The 21809-nt window shown below is 55.0% G+C and overlaps 2 protein-coding genes across 2 annotated transcripts in view; one reads left to right on the top strand and one right to left on the bottom strand.

Moving 5' to 3' along the window:
• Positions 1-745: 745 nt before the first annotated feature.
• LOC148829056 (tripartite motif-containing protein 16-like protein) lies at positions 746-15982 on the bottom strand. The gene is made up of 5 exons (XM_088924311.1): positions 15912-15982; positions 5729-5857; positions 4258-4323; positions 3955-4088; positions 746-1289 (listed from the first exon to the last, which is right to left on the bottom strand). Exons 2-5 carry the CDS (start codon positions 5772-5774, stop codon positions 873-875), a joined length of 663 nt encoding a protein of 220 aa, XP_088780437.1. The 5' UTR covers positions 5775-5857; positions 15912-15982; the 3' UTR covers positions 746-872.
• A 5026-nt stretch (positions 15983-21008) lies between these two features.
• The window catches only part of LOC148829055 (sodium-dependent neutral amino acid transporter B(0)AT2-like), a 34965-nt gene continuing 34164 nt past the window's right edge, over positions 21009-21809 (top strand). Inside the window, exon 1 of the mRNA XM_088922710.1 lies at positions 21009-21239. The gene's annotated coding sequence lies outside the window, so the exon portion shown is untranslated. The remainder of the gene's footprint in view (positions 21240-21809) is intronic.

The following is a 21809-nucleotide window of genomic DNA, read 5'->3' as shown; positions in this document are numbered from 1 at the left end:
GGTGTCTTCTCCAGGTGTACTGGTCACTGATCTGTCCCAGTGCGAGCCTGTCTGAGCTCAGCTCCTGCACCTGGAGTCCTTACTGTCTCACTGTCAGACACGGTGTCTGTCCCCGGAGCACACTGGTGTCTTCTCCAGGTGTACTGGTCGCTGATCTGTCCCAGTGCGAGCCTGTCTGAGCTCAGCTCCTGCACCTGGAGTCTTTACTGTCTCACTGTCAGACACGGTGTCTGTCCCCGGAGCACACTGGTGTCTTCTCCAGGTGTACTGGTCACTGATCTGTCCCAGTGCGAGCCTGTCTGAGCTCAGCTCCTGCACCTGGACTCTTTACTGTCTCACTGTCAGACACGGTGTCTGTCCCTGGAGCACACTGGTGTCTTCTCAAGGTGTACTGGTCACTGATCTGTCCCAGTGCGAGCCTGTCTGAGCTCAGCTCCTGCACCTGGACTCTTTACTGTCTCACTGTCAGACATGGTGTCTGTCCCCGGAGCACACTGGTGTCTTCTCCAGGTGTACTGGTCACTGATCTGTCCCAGTGCGAGCCTGTCTGAGCTCAGCTCCTGCACCTGGAGTCTTTACTGTCTCACTGTCAGACACGGTGTCTGTCCCCGGAGCACACTGGTGTCTTCTCCAGGTGTACTGGTCACTGATCTGTCCCAGTGCAGGACACCTGCAGACTCCTGTTAGTAACAGCTATGATTTATCGTCTGTTGCCTGGAGAGAGAAGCCACCGGAGAGTCTCACTGGGTGACCAATCAATCTTTATTGAAGAAGCAGAGATCTCATGAACGTGCCCAGAGCCAGCTTCCCTGGAGACCGAGCCAGCACCCGGAGCTAGCCGCGCTTCTCCTGGGGGGGCAGGCAGGGGGGCGTTACGGCTCACAGAGCTCCACAGAGGAGCCGTAGAACCCAGGCTCCATCATGTCGAACCCCCCCGACAGGTAGAACCCGGGGTACAGCGGCTCGGTGAAGACCGTCTGCACCCTGTGGAGGAGGGTCAGGCCGCCGGCATCCGACACGGCGTAGAACTCCAGCTTCCCGGCCGCGTGGTCCAGGTACACGCCCACCCTGGAGCACTCCGGGCCGGACAGCTCCGTGTTCTGGTTGTCGTGGAGGAAGGTGAACCCGGGGCAGTGGCAGAGCAGGACCCAGGACTTGTCGTTCATCCCGAGAGAGGCCTCCGAGGCCTTCCGGGCGATGCTCTTGTAGGTCACGCCCACCACCACCATCATCACCTCCACCCTCACCTCCCAGTAGCAGCGGCCGGTCAGGGCCTGCTGGCACAGCACCTGCAGGAGACAGGGCGCCGTGGGCGACAGGAGCCGTTTTCATCGGATCACTGGTCTCGTCTAGGCATCGGATTAACACCCATCTCTGGACTGTAGGGGTACAGACTGACACAGACTGGACCAGTGATCTCTGGACTGTAGGCTTACAGACTGACCCAGACTGGACCAGCGATCTCTGGACTGTAGGCTTACAGACTGACCCAGACCGGACCAGTGATCTCTGGACTGTAGGGGTACAGTGTGACCCAGACTGGACCAGCGATCTCTGAACTGTAGGGTTACAGTGTGACCCAGACTGGACCAGTGATCTCTGGACTGTAGGCTTACAGACTGACCCAGTGATCTCTGGACTGTAGGGTTACAGACTGACCCAGACTGGACCAGTGATCTCTGGACTGTAGGCTTACAGACTGACCCAGTGATCTCTGGACTGTAGGGTTACAGACTGACCCAGACTGGACCAGTGATCTCTGGACTGTAGGCTTACAGACTGACCCAGACTGGACCAGTGATCTCTGGACTGTAGGGGTACAATATGACCCAGACTGGACCAGTGATTTCTGGACTGTAGGCTTACAGACTGACCCAGTGATCTCTGGACTGTAGGGGTACAATATGACCCAGACTGGACCAGTGATTTCTGGACTGTAGGGTTACAGACTGACCCAGACTGGACCAGTGATCTCTGGACTGTAGGCTTACAGACTGACCCAGTGATCTCTGGACTGTAGGGGTACAGTGTGACCCAGACTGGACCAGCGATCTCTGGACTGTAGGGGTACAGACTGACCCAGACCAGACCATGATCTCTGGACTGTAGGGGTACAGACTGACCCAGACTGGACCAGCGATCTCTGGACTGTAGGGGTACAATATGACCCAGACTGGACCAGTGATTTCTGGACTGTAGGGTTACAGACTGACCCAGACTTGACCAGTGATCTCTGGACTGTAGGCTTACAGACTGACCCAGTGATCTCTGGACTGTAGGGGTACAGTGTGACCCAGACTGGACCAGTGATCTCTGGACTGTAGGGGAACAGACTGACCCAGACTGGACCAGCGATCTCTGGACTGTAGGGGTACAATATGACCCAGACTGGACCGGTGATCTCTGGACTGTAGGGGTACAGACTGACCCAGACTGGACCAGTGATCTCTGGACTGTAGGGGTACAATATGACTCAGACTGGACTCCAGTGAGCTGCTGGGTTCCCCTCACCTACCGAGTGCCATTCTCCGATGGCTGAGATCTTAAATGCTTCTCTGAATTTCTCTGAAGCTGAAGGAAAGGATTAAGAGCGTAGTGGAGCTCTTAGCTGTTGCTGGGCAGAGAAACTGCCTGAGGAGTCAAAGACGTTGTCAGATATGATTATGGGGAACTGAAATTGTTCTGGACTTTAAAAATAATGTTCAAGGACTAGGGGAGAGTGGATATCTGGAGCTGTGAAAAAGCTGTCTGTGTTCTGCAATATCTTTGCTAAATGCCTGAGTGCACAAATATGTAACCTACTCCCTTGGGGGAGGGTTCAGCATTTGTGCTTGTTTTGGTGTAACTTCTGGTCTGTATAAATGGGAAAGTCCCAGCTGGTACATTGAATTGACTCCGCCTTCTCTGGCTTCTCTGGCTAAACTCGCTGTGCCTTTCTCGCAGCAAACCTGACTAAGAGAGCAGAGAGCAGAGAGCAGACAGCAGAGAGCAGACAGCAGACAGCAGAGAGCAGAGAGCAGAGAGCAGAGAGCAGAGAGCAGAGAGCAGACAGCAGACAGACATGCAAGCTGGGATGCATTGATTGAGCCTTGAGTGTGAATGCGTTCGTGTTTGTTCTGATGTGATACTAAATGAAATCTGCAGACTCCCACAAGGTTCAGACAGTCCGGGTCTCACGAGCAGGGCTGTGGTTTGGGGATCTGGTGTCCGGGTGTAGCTACGTGAAGCCGGAACAAGTAATTCGGCTGATGACCCAAGCTTGACCACAGCAAGTCGTGCGACTGTCTGATCTTTCACTTACTCTGAAATGCACGTTTTTGTTTCTTAAATTTCGTCCAGCTCCAAAAATGACAGCCTGTGGCTCCTCCTTCAAAGAGCGAGTAAGATTTGAGCTACTGACCCATCGTCTATGTCTGTCCTTCTTTCTTTGTTTGATGATTGTCGTCATCTATTGAGAAATGGGGGCGGGGCGCTGGCTCTGCGGCTCAGGACCTGCGCCTGTGGCTGGGAGGTTGCCGGTTCGAATCCCGCGGCCCAGCAGAGGAATCCCTACTCCGTGGGGCCCCTGAGCGAGGCCCTTCACCCCAGCTGCTCCAGGGGTGCTGTATACATGGCTGACCCTGCGCTCTGACCCCCCAGCTTCTCTCCCTGTCTGTGTGTCTCATGGAGAGCAGGCTGGGGTCTGAGAAAAGACACATCCCTCATGCGAGACATTGTATCTGGCCAACAGAGTGGTCTGATCTGATCTTATTAAGACACATCTCAAACTGGATTCTAACGAGTCTAACGATCAGGTGAAATGTGATCGCAGGGTTCATTAATAATGTGAATAACTAAATAGAATGAATAATGAGCAATTCATCGTTAGAATGAGAAAGATGGGGGCCTGCAGGTTCTACAGTGGATTCCGTCTCGTGCTCTCCAGAGCCGCGTGTCCAGGCGAGGCGCGCTGACCTGGGGCAGGTGATCGAACCGGTCGGGATGCGGCGGGTACTTCCGGCACTTGCGCACGGACCTGGCGTGCCTACCCCCGGAGAGGCTCAGGAAAAAGCCGGCGGTGTTGGGGTCCAGGGTGAGGGGAACGAAATCTGAGGGGAGAGGAAGAGGGAGCTGGAGGAGAGCCACCTCTGGCGTCCGGTCCTGTCCTGCGGTCAGCGCCGGTCCGTCGGTGGGCTCTCGCAGGGGGGGGGGCTCCTAAGAGCACACAGGACGTTCTGCACGTCTGTCGGCGGAGAGTTTCGGGAAAAAAACACTCACAGCGCAAGAAGTCGGCTCGGGTCCTGGGCTCTGGATCAGGAGGACCGTGGGCTGCAGCTGCCATCACTGGACACAGAGAGAAAGCCAATTAACCACCTTTAAAGGCGCTATATAAAATAAAGTTCATTATTATTATTATTATTATTAACCCACCAACTTGTCTCTGGACTGTGGGAGGAAACCCACATGACCCCAGGGAGAACATGCAGACTCCCCACAGACAGCACCTGAGGTCTAGGATTGAACCCAGGGCCCCCAGCGCTGCCCACAGGATAACATCCGGACAGATAATAGAGAATAGATAATAGAGTGCACTGTTGTGTTTCACATCTGCAGAGAGAGACTGCTCTCTCTCTCCCTCCCTCTCTCTCCCCCTCTCTCCCCCTCCCTCTCCCTCCCTCTTACTCTCCATCTCTCTCTCCCCCTCCCTCTCTCTCTCAATCTCCCTCTCTCTCTCCCTCTCTCTCCCCCCCCCTCTCTCTCCCCTCCTCCCTCTCCCTCCCTCTCTCTCTCCCTCCCTCTCTCTCCCCCCCTCTCTCCCCCCCTCCCTCTCCCTCTCTCTCTCAATCTCCCTCTCTCCCTCTCCCTCTCTCTCTCTCTCTCCCCCCTCTCCCTCCGACGGCCAGACTCCTTATCTCAGGCGTCAGGCAGGAAACCAGGCCGCAGGGCGGCTCAGGGGAAAACCAGCGTCTTTGAAACGCATCTCGGTGCGAGGTCAAGTCTGCGTGACAAAATGCTTCCCCACACAGCACATGACCTTACAGAGGCAGGAGGCTCTCCTTTGCACAGAGGGTGGTGGGGGTGGGGAACAAGCTGCCCAGCCATGTGGTTGAAGCCGATACCCTGGCTTCTCTCCGGACACAGCTGGGTGAGCTCCTCCAGTCAGGACAGGAAACATAACTGTACACAGAGGGGGGGTGGGAGTGGGAAACAAGCTGCCCAGGTGTGTTGTTGAAGCAGATACCCTGGATTCTCTCCAGACACAGCTGGGTGAGCTCCTCCAGCCAGGACAGGAGGCTCTTCTGTACACAGAGGGTGGTGGGGGTGGGGAACAAGCTGCCCAGCCATGTGGTTGAAGCCGATACCCTGGCTTCTCTCCGGACACAGCTGGGTGAGCTCCTCCAGCCAGGACAGGAGGGGCTTCTTTACACAGAGGGTGGTGGGAGTGTGGAACAAGACACAGTCGTTAATTGATCAGAGGATCTCATCCAGCTCACTCACCAAACACATCAGATGAGTCCAACGGCCTCTGGTTTGTAAGTGCTCTTTAAAAAAAATACTAACACCTAGCGCCTCTCTCAGACGGGCTGTTCTGGTGAATGAAACCTAGAACACACTGAGACACGCTGACCCAGTGATGTCAAGGACTGCGGAGTCCAGGGGAGCTGCTGTTACCCATCAGTAAACTCACTAAGAGCGCTAGGTTGGGGACTCCGTACTCCCAGACAGTAGCAGGATTTTCCGGACTTACTCCCAGATCGCTGCCCTCCTCTCCCTCTGCCAGAGTGGCGACTCATCGTCGATCTTTTCCTGGAGCTCCTCAGGCGTTCCTGATCCACAGATCCACAGCACACAGTCCCAGCTGCACTCCTGGGGCCTTCTGGAAGGAAGACCGTCATCAATAATAAATCTTAAGGATTTAGTAATGATTGATGTTTGAATAATAACGATTCCCTTTCACTAAGTCACGGAACACGCGTCACTCGAACACGAGCAGAGCATGACTTCCATGAGGATCAGATCACATTTTAGGAGCCATTCGTGCAGAAATCCAGATCATTCCTAAGGGTTCGCAAACTTTCCAGCTTTCCTCTGACCTTGGTTTATCCAAACGTTAATCAGAGAAGCCCGCTGTCCGTCAGCTAACAGCCCCTCCTCGTTTCCTCCTGCCTTATCATCACCGCCAGGCCTCTCCGTCAGAGACGGGCCCAGGCAGGGACTGGGTCCAGTTCCAGTCAGACCTGACCCCCAGGACTCCCCCACACTGTCAGCAGCCTCCACGCTGGACACCTTGTGGCTGACGCAGGGGAGGGGGGGGACACTCAGGTCCAGTCCTGGTGCCTGTCCTGCCCAAGTTCTTCCTCGCCCAGGTCGTAGTTATTGACCAGCAATAATAATATCTCACACTTCTATAGCGCTCTCCTAGACACTCCACTCAGAGCGCTTTGCACTATTACTTGAGAAACAAATGATCTGCTGTGTAGATTGTTTCTGGATCATTTGACTTATTTTTTTAAATAATAACCATAAGTTCTTAACTTCTACAGCCCCTGTCTGGACCCTCCACTCAGAGCTCTGTCCAGGTCAGGGGGAATCCCACTACCCCCACCAGTGTGCAGCCCCACCTGGATGATGCTCCAGTCCTCTCACACACACCAGCTCTCAGTGGGGAGGAGAGCAGAGGGATGGAGCCAGTTCAGAGAGGGGGGTTATTAGGAGGCCATAAGGGGTAAAGGCCAGGGGGGGAGTTTGGCCAGGACACTGGGGTGACACCCCTACTCTTGTCGAGAGACACCCTGGGATTGTTAATGACCACAGAGAGTCAGCACCTCGGTTTTACATCTCATCTGAAGGACAGCGCCTGTTTACAGTCTAGTGTCCCCGTCACTATACTGGGGCATGAGGACCCACACAGACCGCAGGGTGAGCGCCCCCTGCTGGCCCCACTGACACCTCTCCCCAGCAGCAGCCTCAGCTTTCCCAGGAGTCTCCCCTCCAGGTCCTGGCCAGGCTCCCACCTGCTGGGCTCCAGTGGGGTTTGTCAGCTGGGAGCTGCAGGGTGATTCAGCTGGTGATCACCTTCCGATCGCGATCGGCTGGACTGCAGCCCCTCAGGTCTGGAGCAGGGCACGCCCAGCGCCCGATCTGACCCGAGCTGGGCCCCGCAGGGCCGCCGAGCCCAAAATGCCCGCTGAGGGCCGCGTCCGTCCAGTTTTACTAGCCCACAACATCAAAGGTCTGTCCCCCCTCCCCCACGCGGCACCGTAGACTCGCAGAAGAAAAGGCACAGCAGTCAGGAACCAGCTTTCTTACCTCTGATCTTCTGTCTTCAGCTCTGACGCAGCTGTGGTTCTGCGGGCCGGATTTAAAGATTCGTGGGAGGGGGGAGTGGACCAGCGCTGATTGGGCGCCTCTTCCAGACCGCCCAGCCCTCCTCGGGGGGAGGAGAGGGTTCGAGCTGCGCGATGAACAAGTAACGTGCACGGCTGCGGTCTCGCTCCACATCCTGGTGCAAAGACAACCGATCTCAATTTCGGAGATCTAGTCGAAGCTGGGAGGGGAGGGAAACCAGCAGAGCAGAGAGAGTGCGAATCTCTTCGCTCATTTTACCAACTTCACAGAGCACTTCCAGGTCACTGATATTACTGACATCCCTTTCACACACACTGACTTTAATCTACTGGGACAGTTGAGTACATCAACACTGCACTGAGAGAGAGGGGTTCATACACACACACTGACTGGACACTCCAGTACATTAACACTGCACTGAGAGAGAGAGGGGTTAATACAGACACACTGACTGGACACTCCAGTACATTAACACTGCACTGAGAGAGAGAGGGGTTCATACACACACACTGACTGGACACTCCAGTACATTAACACTGCACTGAGAGAAAGAGGGGTTAATACACACACACTGACTGGACACTCCAGTACATTAACACTGCACTGAGAGAGAGAGGGGTTCATACAGACACACTGACTGGACACTCCAGTACATTAACACTGCACTGAGAGAGAGGGGTTAATACAGACACACTGACTGGACACTCCAGTACATTAATACTGCACTGAGAGAGAGAGGGGTTAATACACACACACTGACTGGACACTCCAGTACATTAACACTGCACTGAGAGAGAGAGGGGTTAATACACACACACTGACTGGACACTCCAGTACATTAACACTGCACTGAGAGAGAGAGGGGTTAATACACACACACTGACTGGACACTCCAGGACATTAACACTGCACTGAGAGAGAGAGGGGTTCATACAGACACACTGACTGGACACTCCAGTACATTAACACTACACTGAGAGAGAGAGGGGTTAATACACACACACTGACTGGACACTCCAGGACATTAACACATGTCTGTGCACCTGTACCCAGTGATACCATGGCAACACGCCCGGCTGTCACAGCTACAGACGACCAGAGCTAATAAACAGGAAACGAGACTGAAACCACACGTCCTCCTTGCACTGGGACTCCTGACAGATGCCCTTTTTTGGGGCAAAAGGTTCAGAAGCACTCAAGCCCCATCCTACAGCTTAAAGTGAGACTGAACTCCGTACGAAGTTTCTCTAATCCGAACGTGAAGAATTTGTACCTTGTCATGCGCTGTAAGAGCAAAATTGCGCTATGTGGGTCCATGTGGGACTGTAAAAAAGGTGCCGTCCTTCGGATGAGACGTAAACCCGAGGTCCTGACTCTCTGTGGTCATTAACAATCCCAGGGTGTCTCTCGACAAGAGTAGGGGTGTCACCCCAGTGTCCTGGCCAAACTCCCCCCCTGGCCTTTACCCCTCATGGCCTCCTAATAACCCCCCTCTCTGAACTGGCTTCATCCCTCTGCTCTCCTCCCCACTGAGAGCTGGTGTGTGTGAGAGGACTGGAGCATCATCCAGGTGGGGCTGCACACTGGTGGGGGTACTGGGATTCCCCCTGACCTGGGAAGAGCTCGGAGTGCAGGGTCCAGAAAGGTATTACACTCGTACCCCGGTATAAGAACGTTCGTTGTACGAAGTTTCACCAGTCCGAACACGAAGAACTTGTACCTTGTCGTTCGCTATAAGAACAGAATTGCGCTCAGCCGAACTCCGAGGTTCGGAAGGGTCCGACTCTGGCCGAGCCCCTCCTGCGAGCGTCTGGCTTCAGCGCCGGGGGGCAGCCGTGCTCCTGCGCGGGTGACCGGCGGTGTGGGGGGGTGCAGGACCACGGGAGGCGGCAGCGCTCTGTCCGCCAGCACAGAGGAAGCCCGTTTCCGCCAGGGAGTAAGAAACAACGCGCTATGGTATCTCAGAATTCCCACTTCTTATCTCACATTTGCGACCTTGAAATAGCCCACATTTCATTGTCTGTCCTTGTGTTACTGTAACGGATTGGGGTTCTCGGGCTGGAGCCCTCGCCGCTCCCACCCTACTTCGTGCCTCCCTGCAATGGGCTCGAACCCGGGTCTTGCCAGCCGACCTGGTTTCCATATTTGCGGAAACGGGTTTCCATATTGAACAGCGACTACAAAACTAACGCACACACAAAAAACCACTTTGAAACCGAGCGCACGGGCTTCCTCTGTGCTGGCGGACAGAGCGCTGCCGCCTCCCGGGGTCCTGCACCCCCCCACACCGCCGGTCACCCGCGCAGGAGCACGGCTGCCCCCCGGCGCTGAAGAGAGACGCTCGCAGGAGGGGCTCGGCCGGAGTCGGACCCTTCCGAACCTCGGAGTTCAGCTGAGCGCAATTCTGTTCTTATAGCGAACGACAAGGTACAAATTCTTCGTGTCCGGACCTCGGTTTTACGTCTCATCTGGAAGACGGCGCCTTCTGACAGTGTACTCATACGAGAAAGTTTGGTTTGTGCATTTTTCGCGAATCTGAACTCTTGAGGTTAGGAAGGGACCGATTCTGGCCCTCCTGATACCCGTGCAGCTGCTGCGGGGGTGAGTCTCCAAACTAGGCCGGTAGTTCTCGGGTTTAGGCGCAAACTTTTGTCTCTTCCCGAAATGCGAGAACAGAGCTCTCCAATACCCGCTCGGCCTTCAAAGTTGTACATCGACAAGAGGCCTCCAGCGCCTTCAGGAGGTTTTTGAGCTGAAGCAGGTGTGCAACACGGTTCCGATATCCGCCCCCTCTACAGTGGGACAAGAGGCCAGACGCAGGTCATTCTCTCCGCCAGCTGTTCAGGTGAGACACGCTGATGAGCTCTGGCATTCACCCCTGTCCTGGGTTCTACCAGAATCTTGGAACTGGAAACCGATCATTTTCTGCTCTTTCCTTCTTTTTCTCTGAGGTATCCGCACGCCTCCGAGGGCCATTGGTTTGGAATGAATGCGGCGCACAGATCTTGAGGATCTCATTCCTGATTGCCCGACTCTGGATACGAGGAATAAGGCCGCGATTTACTGGGAAAGGGGGTAAGTTACACACTGTGTGTTGTTGTTTTCAGAGTGTCAGAGTAGTAATGGAACACGCGTGCAATGGCCCCCTGACAATGAAACGTGAAAGAGATCTTTTATAGGGCTCTTAACCGGACCTCACGTCGTTCAATTTTAAGAATTTAAATTCTTAAAAAGACGACGGTAACCATACACCGGCAGCGGGGGGGTTCGGGGGGAATAAAGTTAAAAACTGGACTGTCTGTGCGCGTCCGTCCGAGTCGCTGCAGGTGTAGCAGACGACCAGCACCTGTGTCCCTTGCCTCATGAGTATTTCCCTCTTGGCCGGGTTACAATAAACGGGTTGACTTTTTTTTTTTTCCCCCCCAGGACTGTGAGACTTGTGGAGGCCGCTGGAGCGACCTCACTGTGTAACGCCGCTGGTGAAGATCGACTGCGGTCGGAGGCAGGCAGGCAGGCAGGCGGGCAGGATTGCTGATGAGCCCCCCTGAACAACTGGAGCCACCAGAACTCCGAACTGCGCGACCGAAGGCAATATTTTTTTTAAAAAAAAAAACACTTGAACACGAGAAAAAAGCCGTGACTCTCAGAAAAACGCGATTGGGTGTGGAGGAGCGCCGGGCGCCGGAAGCTCTCGGAGTCCTCCGGGGTGACCCACGGCTCCCACGGGCGCGTTTTTATTCCCAGTCCGGGTCGACATGAGCCCGGGTTCTTCAAGGGCGAGGGCTGAGGAGCGTGTCTTTAAAAAAAAGAAGCACCCCCGCCGTGTGACCGAAAGGAAGTTCTGTCGGGTTCCCCTGGCGTGTGTCGGGACTACACACGACCCGTTGTCTCTGTCTCACGTTAAATCGGTTTCAACTGGGTGTGAAGGCGTTTTTACAGACCATTTCGAAATGCAAGAACGTGAGAGCTGTGCGGGACGTCTCCACTTTGCCCTGGTTCACAGTTTTTGTAATTGTATTCTAGTGTGGACCCTTGGCGATGTCATTGACCTGGTATAGATGCAATGCAACCGGGAGTGCCTATTTTTTTTTTTTTGTTGTTGGAATGAAGACATCTGGGACACGGCACAGCGGCTGCCAGCAGGAATCGATCACTGATCGATCGATCCGAGAGGCCGCGAGCCTCACGGGAGACGCCGGGAACGGGGAAGACGCGCTGAAGAGAAAAGAAGAAACCAGACTCCCAGTTCTAGCAATTTAAGATTTCAACAAAAGGTTTTCAACAACTGTCAAGGAAGCTTCTTTTTTGTTTTCAGGTAAAAGAAATATCCAGTAGTATAGAAAACAGTTAGGGCTCCTTTTGTAGCACGAAACCGGAAGCCGATGTCGGAGTGAAAGTCCGTGGGTGTGGGAGGAAAGGTGTCCAGGGTTTATTGATCTGAACTGTGTTTAATGGCCAGTGTCTCTGGGAGGCGGTATTTCTTATAGCTTACAGTATTCATACTTATAGCTTTACTGCTGATCACAGACACTTGTTAAACAGCACATCACTGAGAGGCGATATGGGATTCCAAAACAGGTTTATTTTCAAAACTTAAACATGCTAAACATCACAGTCTCCTTAAATAGCTAATGAGGAACTAAAAGCTCTTCTTAGTCTATTTAGGAAGAACATACAGAGGTAGGAATGACAGTATCCATCATACCGCTGATCTCAGGAGCTCATCCCGCTGTGTCTGGAGAGAAACCAGGGTATCAGCTCTCACAACAGGGCTGGGCAGCTCGTTCCCCACCCCCACCACCCTCTGTGTACAGCAGAGCCTCCTGTCCTGACTGGAGGAGCTCACCCAGCTGTGTCTGGAGAGAAACCAGGGTATCAGCTCTCACAACAGGGCTGGGCAGCTCGTTCCCCACCCCCACCACCCTCTGTGTACAGAAGAGCCTCCTGTCCTGACTGGAGGAGCTCACCCAGCTGTGTCTGGAGAGGAGCCAGGGTATTGGCTTCAACCACAGGGCTGGGCAGCTTGTTCTCCACCCCCACCACCCTCTGTGTACAGAAGAGCCAAATTAGAAGTGTGTGCTCTAATAATACGGGGTGATCTGTACCAGATCCTCATTTATATCTGGGATCTAGGGTTTGAACAGAAGTCAACACTCTTTACAGTTAATGATGGAAAGATCCTGATAAACTTAAAAAAAAAACAATTGTTGCTTCCTATTGCTCTATTGCTAATACCGTCAGGCCCAGTACGGTCACGTTTTCGCAGAAGCAAGTGAGGGTATCGCATCAGCACAGGTTCGGGCTTTTAAAATCACGTGCCGTCTTGAAAGTGTCCGGGGGCGGCCGGGCCGGGCGCGATGCCCGTTCCCAACAGTTTGAAAATCATCTGAAAGGACAGGCTGTTAAAGGCACTGTATAAAACGCAGGTCATGAACACCGTTTTCGTGACGAAGACGATGCTTACCGCGAGTAAAAATATGACGAGAAACAGGAAGCTGTGCCCTTCCTCTCTGCTGCCAGAGGCCGTGTATTTCAAACTGATATCGGCTCCCCAGCCTCTCCACTCGATCTCCCAACAACAGTGCGCCCCTGGTGGGTACTGTCTGTACGGCACCTGGTCATAGATACTCTCCAGCTGGGCGGGGCGGGGCCGGGTCTCCTCCCACTCCACACTTCTGTAGCCCTCGGACAGGCGGAGCTGCCTCTGCGCCACGTACAGGTCCTGTAAGAGCCGATAGCGGTCTGCGTGGAGAGGAGAGGGGTGTTAGTCTGTTAGCAGGTGATGCTTCCTGTGTCAGTCCCTGTGGGTGTGTCGGAGGGCGGGACTTCCTGCATCCGTCAGTCCCTGTGTGGGTGTCGGAGGGCGGGACTTCCTGCATCCGTCAGTCCCTGTGTGGGTGTCGGAGGGCGGGACTTCCTGCATCCGTCAGTCCCTGTGTGGGTGTCGGAGGGCGGGACTTCCTGCGTCCGTCAGTCCCTGTGTGGGTGTCGGAGGGCGGGGCTTCCTGCGTCCGTCTGTCCCTGTGGGGGTGTCGGAGGGTGGGGCTTCCTGCGTCCGTCTGTCCCTGTGGGGGTGTCGGAGGGCGGTACTTCCTGCGTCCATCTGTCCCTGTGTGTGTGTCGGAGGGTGGTACTTCCTGCGTCCGTCTGTCCCTGTGTGGGTGTCGGAGGGCGGGACTTCCTGTCTGTCTGTCCCTGTGTGGGTATCGGAAGGCGGTACATCCTGCGTCTGTCTGTCCCTGTGTGGGTGTCGGGGGGTGGTACTTCCTGCGTCTGTCAGTCCCTGTGGGTGTGTCGGAGGGCGGGACTTCCTGTCTGTCTGTCCCTGTGCATCTGATTCGTTCTGACATCACTGTCGATACTCGAAGCGGACGAAACCGGCGCGTTCTCCAGAACCGTACAGCTGCTCATCTGCCCCTCCAGCCTCTCCACCAGGTCCCATCTCGGGATCCTCTGCAGGACGTCCCGGGTCACCTCCTCCGCGGCCGCCAGGTCGCCGTAGTACTGGGTCATCTTCACCCGCAGGTCGAAGGCGGTCTTGACCCTCCTCAGCTCGCTCAGGGGGATCGGCCGGCAGCCCCCGGGGGGCGGCACGCTGTTCAGCAGCCCCCTGAACTTCCTCCACTCGTCCCTCCGCAGGTCCGCGAGGATCCGCTCCAGGCCGTCCTCCCTGGAGCCGGGCATCGCGTCCGCCTGGAGCGGGAGCAGGGAGGGGTCAGGACGGCTTCAGTCCCAGGGCAGTGGTTCGACTTACAATAAGGGGTTCATTCAACTCGGGGCTGTTTCTGCTCTTCCTGTTATTGCTACAGAAGACGGCTCCTATCCCACTGTGCCTGTGGGACGAAGGCGCGCTCTTCCTCAGGGGATCATCATCATCGTCACCACCAGCACCATCGCTGCGCCAGTTGACACCTGCAGATTCCGTGCCTACAGACTCGGACCCCCGGCAAAGACGTCTCACCGCTCGGCACACAGAGCGCCTCCTACAGGGCTGCTGCATGCAGCGCCACCGGAGCTCAGACAGGTACGGGGGTGCCGAGGCCACGCAGAGCCCCGCAGGCGAGCAGGAGGATTTTGAAGTCGACCCGAAACCTGACAGGAAGCCAGTGCGGGGACTCCAGGACAGGAGTAATGTGATCACTGGCACCAGACCTGGTGAGGATTCTGGCTGCCGAATTGTGGACAGAGTGGAGTTTGTTCGATATGGATTTAGAAACCCCAGCGAGTAGAGTATTACAGTAGTGAATTCGGGAGAATGCTGCTTGTGTGGGTCAAATAAACCAGCAGCCATATCACTCTGCAACTCCCATCTGACAAACCCCACTGGAGCCCAGCAGGCGTGAGCCTGGCCAGTACCTGGAGGGGAGACTCCTGGGAAAGCTGAGGCTGCTGCTGGGAGAGGTGTGAGTGGGGCCAGCAGGGGGCGCTCACCCTGCAGTCTGTGTGGGTCCTCATGCCCCAGTATAGAGACGGGGACACTAGACTGTAAACAGGCGCTGTCCTTCAGATGAGACGTAAAACTGAGGTCCTGACTCTGTGGTCATTAAAAATCCCGGGGTGTCTCTCGACAAGAGTAGGGGTGTTACCCCAGTGTCCTGGCCAAATTTCCCCCCTGGCCTTTACCCCTCATGGCCTCCTAATAACCCCCCTCTCTGAACTGGCTCCATCCCTCTGCTCTCCTCCCCACTGAGAGCTGGTGTGTGGGAGAGGACTGGAGCATCATCCAGGTGGGGCTGCACACTGGTGGGGGTAGTGGGATTCCCCCTGACCTGGGAAGAGCTCTGAGTGGAGGGTCCAGAAAAACGCTATATAAGTGTAAGCAGTTATTATTAATAGTCAAGCCTGGATGCAATACCACCCCCAAGCTCTTCGGTAGTGACTGACGCTCAAGTGCAGCGCCGTGCACAGACAGGGTTACAGGGAGGGGGCCGGGAGTGATGACCTCACTCTCGTCACGGCTCCGATGAAGGAGGTTTTGAGTCACGTCTCCGTCAGCGAAAACGGGTGGGGTTCACAGCACCCCCTCCGCGAACCGCAGGTGTGCACAGTCAGGACACGTGATACCTGCACCCGCTGCGCAGCGTTTGCGCGGCTTTTGCGTGCGAGTCGCCTAAAAGCTGAGGAGCTCACTACTACTGCAAATGCCCTTTCGTTACCGCACGAGTGTGATCTCCCCCCTCTTTCCTCGCCCTGGCTGTCAGTGTCAATGCCCGGACTCGCAGCCGGGAAAGAACTTGACTGAGTCAAGTTTTGAATTTGCGTGACTCTGTCTCGACCCCGTCTCTGTGAGCTCTGTCTGTGGGGCAGACGGACGTTTATCCCTCTGATCTTTCCCTAAAAATATATATATATATTTTCTGAATTTCAAACTACAGCTGGGGAAAAAAAAACAACGGGCGTCTGGTATTTAACAAAATTGCGCGCCTGGACTTTCAGTTTCGCTATTGACACAACACGGCCAGACCCGTAGTGACACACAACAGAATCCGCTTCAGGTTTCAAAACAAGCCGGACTCCGGACGAGGGAGGCGAACTAGTATCGAGGAGTAATCCGGCTGATATTTTCACTGGCTGTGACCTACCTGAATTGTCACAACACGGGTCGTGCAGCACAGGAGTCGGTTTCCGTGAGAGGAAAGAGGAAACTGAAGTGTTTGTGTAGCTGTGAGGAAGAGCTGGTCTTCTCCGCGTTTACAGGCGTCTGAGGTCCTAGTGCCTCCGTTCAGATCCTTCTGTGAGCGAGTACGGCTCTGTCCTTCAATCCACGAAGACGTATCACGGGAGATGCACCTGGTTTCTAGGGATTATCTATCTCCCCGAACCCCATGCAACACCCGCCCGACGTTTTTAATCCAGAACACCACAAAAATACCCCCGTGTTTCAGACCAGTACCCCAGAAACCAACTGCACACGCCATATGAAACTCCAGAAATTCAGTGGGTGTGTGTTTGTGTGCCTGCCCTGTGCTGGACTGGCCCCGGTGTGAGTGTGTGTGTGTGTGTGTGTGTGTCCTGTGAAGGACTGGCCCTGGTGTGGTTGTGTGTTTGTGTGCCTGCCCTGTGATGGACCGGCCCTGGTGTGTGTGTGTGTGTGTGTCCTGTGATGGACTGGCCCTGGTGTGAGTGTGTATGTGTGTGTCCTGTGAAGGACTGGCCCTGGTGTGTGTGTGTGTGTGTGTGTGTGTCCTGTGAAGGACTGGCCCTGGTGTGAGTGTGTGTGTCTGTGTGTGTCCTGTGATGGACTGGCCCTGGTGTGTGTGTGTGTGTCCTGTGATGGACTGGCCCTGGTGTGAGTGAGTGAGTGAGTGAGTGAGTGAGTGAGTGTGTGTGTGTGTGTGTGTGTGTGTGTGTCCTGTGATGGACTGGCCCTGGTGTGAGTGTGTGTGTGTGTGTGTGTGTGTCCTGTGAAGGACTGGCCCTGGTGTGGTTGTGTGTTTGTGTGCCTGCCCTGTGATGGACCGGCCCTGGTGTGTGTGTGTGTGTCCTGTGATGGACTGGCCCTGGTGTGAGTGTGTATGTGTGTGTCCTGTGAAGGACTGGCCCTGGTTTTTGTGTGTGTGTGTGTGTGTGTCCTGTGAAGGACTGGCCCTGGTGTGAGTGTGTGTGTGTGTGTGTGTCCTGTGAAGGACTGGCCCTGGTGTGAGTGTGTGTGTGTGTGTGTCCTGTGATGGACTGGCCTTGGTGTGAGTGTGTGTCTGTGTGTGTCCTGTGATGGACTGGCCCTGGTGTGAGTGAGTGAGTGTGTGTGTGTGTGTGTGTGTGTGTCCTGTGATGGACTGGCCCTGGTGTGAGTGTGTGTGTCTGTGTGCCTGTCCTGTGATGGACTGGCCCTGGTGTGAGTGTGTGTGTGTGTGTCCTGTGATGGACTGGCCCTGGTGTGTGTGAGTGTGTGTGTCCTGTGATGGACTGGCCCTGGTGTGAGTGTGTGTGTCTGTGTGTGTCCTGTGATGAACTGGCCCTGGTGTAAGTGTGTGTGTCTGTGTGTGACCTGTGATGGACTGGCCCTGGTGTGAATGTGTGTGTCTGTGTGTGTCCTGTGATGGACTGGCCCTGGTGTGAGTGTGTGTCTGTGTGTGTCCTGTGATGGACTGGCCCTGGTGTGAGTGTGTATGTGTGTGTCCTGTTATGGACTGGCCCTGGTGTGTGTGTGTGTGTGTGTGTGTGTCCTGTGATGGACTGGCCCTGGTGTGTGTGTGTGTGTGTGTGTGTGTGTGTCTGTGTGTGTGTCCTGTGATGGACTGGCCCTGGTGTGTGTGTGTGTGTGCCTGTTCTGTGATGGACCGCCGTTAACATTCGCCGGCTCCTGAAATTATAATCCAGTTCTTTGTCTGGAAGGTGACTGGACCCCCCTGCGGACAGACTCTCGGGACCCTCCTCCCAATTTTAAATGAAGGTGCCCTGTTCCACAGGTGTGGCGCTCACCTGCAGTGCTCCCGGCCGCCACCAGGTGGTGCGGGAGAGCAGCGGGACAGACGCCGGCCGCTCGCAGACCGGAGGGTGGTGTGGGGGCGAGTTACCCCCCAGACCAGCTCACTGCTCTCACTGCTCGGAGCACAAGAGCCCGGCGCCTGGCCGTACTGTACGAGTGCGCTACAGAGCACGGCTCGCAGATCGTCACCCGCGAAGATCGCCCGGTGCCTTAAACCCCTGTCTGTGTTTCACACGTCCAGTCATCCTGCGACTGCGGCAGCGAACGCACACAGTCCGGGGCTCTCGGTGATCGAGAATCGCCACGCACGTTATCTGCCAGTCTTGTAGGATATCTCCATCGCAGACAGCCCGAGAAAGCTGCTTTTTGTGTGTGTGTGTGCTTGTTTGCTAGAGTCGAGTAGTGGAGTAGAGGGGTTTGTGACCTTGTGTACTCGCCCATCGGAATTCATAATCGCGCTGATCTCTCGGGATTAACACAGTACAATGCGGGCAGTACAGTACAGGCGTAGGCGATGATGACAACAGGAACTGTCAGTATGTTGTTTGACAGTAAGTATGTCGTGGTGAGGGAAAAAACCGACCCCTCTATGAAATTGATGTTGATACTCGACTCTATGATTTCGATACTCTGTGAAAACGTCGGCGCTCCGGTCTGTTCCGAGCGCGTTAATCACCGCCTGAGCTCAGGACAACGCAGCGCCTCGTACACGCAGGCACAGGACGTAAGACGATAAGTCGATTCAACAGAGCAGAAAGTTTTTTTTTCCCAAACTATTGAACAGTTGACCTCCCTGCAGATACAGCCCGCGAGGAAGTCCGTCGTGCGGGCGGCGAGCTGAAATCGTTCTGTTCAAAAGGCGCACTAAATCACGTCCTTATCTATTATAGATCATTAAATATCAATATCAGTGGGCTCTGTGAGGTCAGCCGGAGTCCCGCTCCGAGCTGGTTGACACCAGAGGGGGTGGCGCAACCTCTGCAGGTACCGAATTGAGTGTGACGTCCGGGATTCACACACCGGCGTCAGATACTGTACAAACACTGTCACACACTGCCGCTCCTGTCTGTCTGCCCCAGACGCGACACACTGGCCGTGAGGCAGACGCCCGCAGACGTTAGCGAGACAGGACTGGAGATGAAATCAGGCCGCTGCAGTGAGCCCTCTGGGACCGGGGAGGTTTCTTAAGGACACAGCTCGCATGCTGCGCCTCGCAGCACCCCCGGGTCCCTCTGTGTGGAGTCCGCACGTTCCCCACCCTGCGCCCCGATCCGTTCGACTCGTCGTCAGGAATTCCGGGCTCCGTGCTAACCGAGGGGAGGGGGTATCTCTGTCTGGGCGACGTCTGGGAATTAACCCTGGGGCGTCGGAGGCTGGGTTCTGAAACGGAGACGTATCTGATGCAGATCTCGGATGCTGCAAGTAGCACACGGGAGCGACTGTAAATATCAGCAGGACCGACCTTCAGATCTGTAACTGGTGGAATGATATATACTGTAGCTCCTGAGGGGGGGGGGCTGTGTCAGCGGGCGTACAGTAGTCTGCAAAGGAACAGGTAACAGGTTTATTCCCGGCCGGGGAGAGAAGAGAGACAACACAACGTTTCGGCTGTGGAGCCTTCTTCAGGCCTGGAGCAAAGACGGTGTTTCCCTCACGCCCCCAAGAAGGCTCCACAGCCGAAACGTTGTGTTTTCTCTCCTCTCTTTCCAGCCGGGAATAAACCTCTGACTTGTTCCTCTAACATATACTGTGTTGTGTTCGTGTATGTGTGTGTTAGATAGATAGATAAGACTTTATTAATCCCGTAGGGAAATTGATGTGTTACAGCAGTCCAGCCCAAGACAAGCAAAAACAGCCATCAGAATAGTTATAAAACAAAAGACAACAAAATAAATATAAAATAAATAATAAATACAGAGTGTTTGTTGCTGCTGTGGAAGCGTGTTTTGTTGTTTTTGCCGTGTTCTTTTTGTATCCGGGCTGCACTGGGGCAAATTCCAGTCCACTGGTTTTATTTCTTTTTGACAGAGCTACAGTACTGAATTATTCAAGTATTGCCTTGAACCGAGTTCCGGTTGAGCACTGCTGTTCAGTGTTGTTTGTTTCGTGGTATTGTGCCGTTGCTGTAACGCGACATTGTCGTACGTGTAATGTGTTATGCGCTCTTGATAGGCGAGACAAATACCCTGGGGGCGATAGAGGTCTTAACTGAAGCGAATCGGAGCAGTAGCAGTAGACTGGACCGAGCTACTGGTCTAATGTGGAAATACTGGGTTGGCTGGGCTGTGCTGTGAGGGTGAGTACCTCATGCCCAGGCAGCGGACAGATGGAGTTGCTCTGTTTTGCTCAATGCCCGGCCGGTTGCTCAGTTTTGAATAGAAATATTCTCTTACACCACAGGTGCCAGTTTCCTGTTGGTCTTGTAGTTAATCGGCCTATTTTGCTTGGGCAGTATTGTAGTCGATCGCTAAAACCACTGGGGTCCCTTTGAACTGAGCTGCGGTCCCACGGATCTCGCACAAAGACGCACTGCCGTGACCGTCTTGTTCCGAAACACGAGCTGAACAGCTCACTCACTTGGGTCCCTTGTTGTGTCCTAGGTGGGAAATGTGTACTGCAGGCAGGTAAGAGGCGGGACACACAGCACAGCACGAAACCGTCCAGAAATAAGAGACGTGCAGGTAAGGTGAAGAAAATCCATATAGAATTAAAGTAAAATACACACAGTCAGTCGCCCGGAGTAATCAGGCTAACTGCTGTGGATGTAAAGGATAAATTGGCGCTATTGCACGGGAATGTAGGTAGTCGAAATCAGCTCACAGATGGACGGAGTTCAAATTCACTGTGCAAGGGGTGGACATCAGAGTCATCTGCGCTTATATGGTATAAAAGTCTCAAGACTCTTGCCCACCGGCAGTGTTGCTGGCTGCCTTCACTGTCCCGCGGTGAACGGTAGGGCAGCTTCAGCCATCATCGAGCAACGAGTCTCCCCCCTGATCGTTATTAGCGGTAACAATAACGCGTTTCCAGTCAGGAGACTCTCCACTGTGAGAATCAACTTGACGCCGATAGCTCCTCGGAAGCCCCGCCCCCCCCCCTCGGGGGAGGTGTGTTCGGATATAGAGGCGGGGCCCGCCTGCGCCGACCAATGAGGTGGGGCGCTCCCCGGGGGCGGGGAGGGTTGATTGACAGCCCAGAGTTTGCGCTGTGTACAACGTGGCGCTAGTTCGGTGCCCGGTGTTGCCTGCGAGGCTCTGTTACAGTTTTCGCAGAACTGAATGCACTCTGACTCTTCATCACTGTAACGCCGTGCGCCACCCCGCCGGCGTGTCGTTTTATCCGCACCGAGCAGGCAGGCGGCTCGCTGAACTCGCTGTGCTGGTTAAGAGAGGTAAATATTGACAGGAGCTGGGTGAACAGTTCTCAGTCGGAGAGCAGGGTGCCGGGAGATCCTTCCTACAGGGGCTGACAGCTCGCCGAGGTAAGGACTCCAGACTGCTCCAGACTCTGTTTGTGGGTACAGTACCTCCTGTCTTGCTGGCTGCGCGCAGCCTGTGGAAACTGGGGGGGGGTGGCTGCTGCTGGTCGCTGCTGGTCGCTGCCGCTGCTTCTGCCCGCCGGCGACGGTGGTCGGGGAAGGTCGTGACGGAGAGAGTCGTGCTCGTCTCTGACCTCCTGTACTGTATGTAGCGGCTCTGGGGGTGACGCGGGGTTCAGTCCCGCGGGCGTGGAGCTGGGGCGCTGTCCGGACACTGCCGAGCCCGAGGCGCGGAGGGAGAGCCGGGGGTTTCGGGCTCGGTCTCGCCGGACTCGACAGTACATTGCACGGCGCGGTCAGAGACAGAGAGAGAGAGAGAATCTATATTTAGCAATGTTGGAAACGCACTGTGAAGGGTACAGCGGAGAACTGTACTTTTCCACAAAGTCACACGAGAGGGAGCGGACACCTTGATCAACTCTCTCTCTGCACGTCTCTGTGTGTGTATGAACCCCTCTCTCTCTCAGTGCAGTGTTAATGTACTGGAGTGTCCAGTCAGTGTGTCTGTATTAA

This window comes from Atractosteus spatula, chromosome 8, assembly GCF_055471065.1.
Source record: "Atractosteus spatula isolate fAtrSpa1 chromosome 8, fAtrSpa1.hap1, whole genome shotgun sequence".
Taxonomy (NCBI): domain Eukaryota; kingdom Metazoa; phylum Chordata; class Actinopteri; order Semionotiformes; family Lepisosteidae; genus Atractosteus; species Atractosteus spatula.
The sequence above is the reverse complement of the archived record's forward strand: the minus strand, read 5'-3'. Positions and strand labels throughout refer to the sequence as shown.

Excerpts from the sequence above, each read along its gene's own strand:
- LOC148829056 (XM_088924311.1), bottom strand. The coding sequence starts at position 5,774 with ATGAGTCGCCACTCTGGCAGAGGGAGAGGAGGGCAGCGATCTGGGA. Across the intron at positions 4,324-5,728 it reads AGGAGGGCAGCGATCTGGGA|TGATGGCAGCTGCAGCCCAC; the intron begins GTAAGTCCGGAA and ends CTCTGTGTCCAG. Across the intron at positions 1,290-3,954 it reads GGTTCGATCACCTGCCCCAG|GTGCTGTGCCAGCAGGCCCT; the intron begins GTCAGCGCGCCT and ends TGTCTCCTGCAG.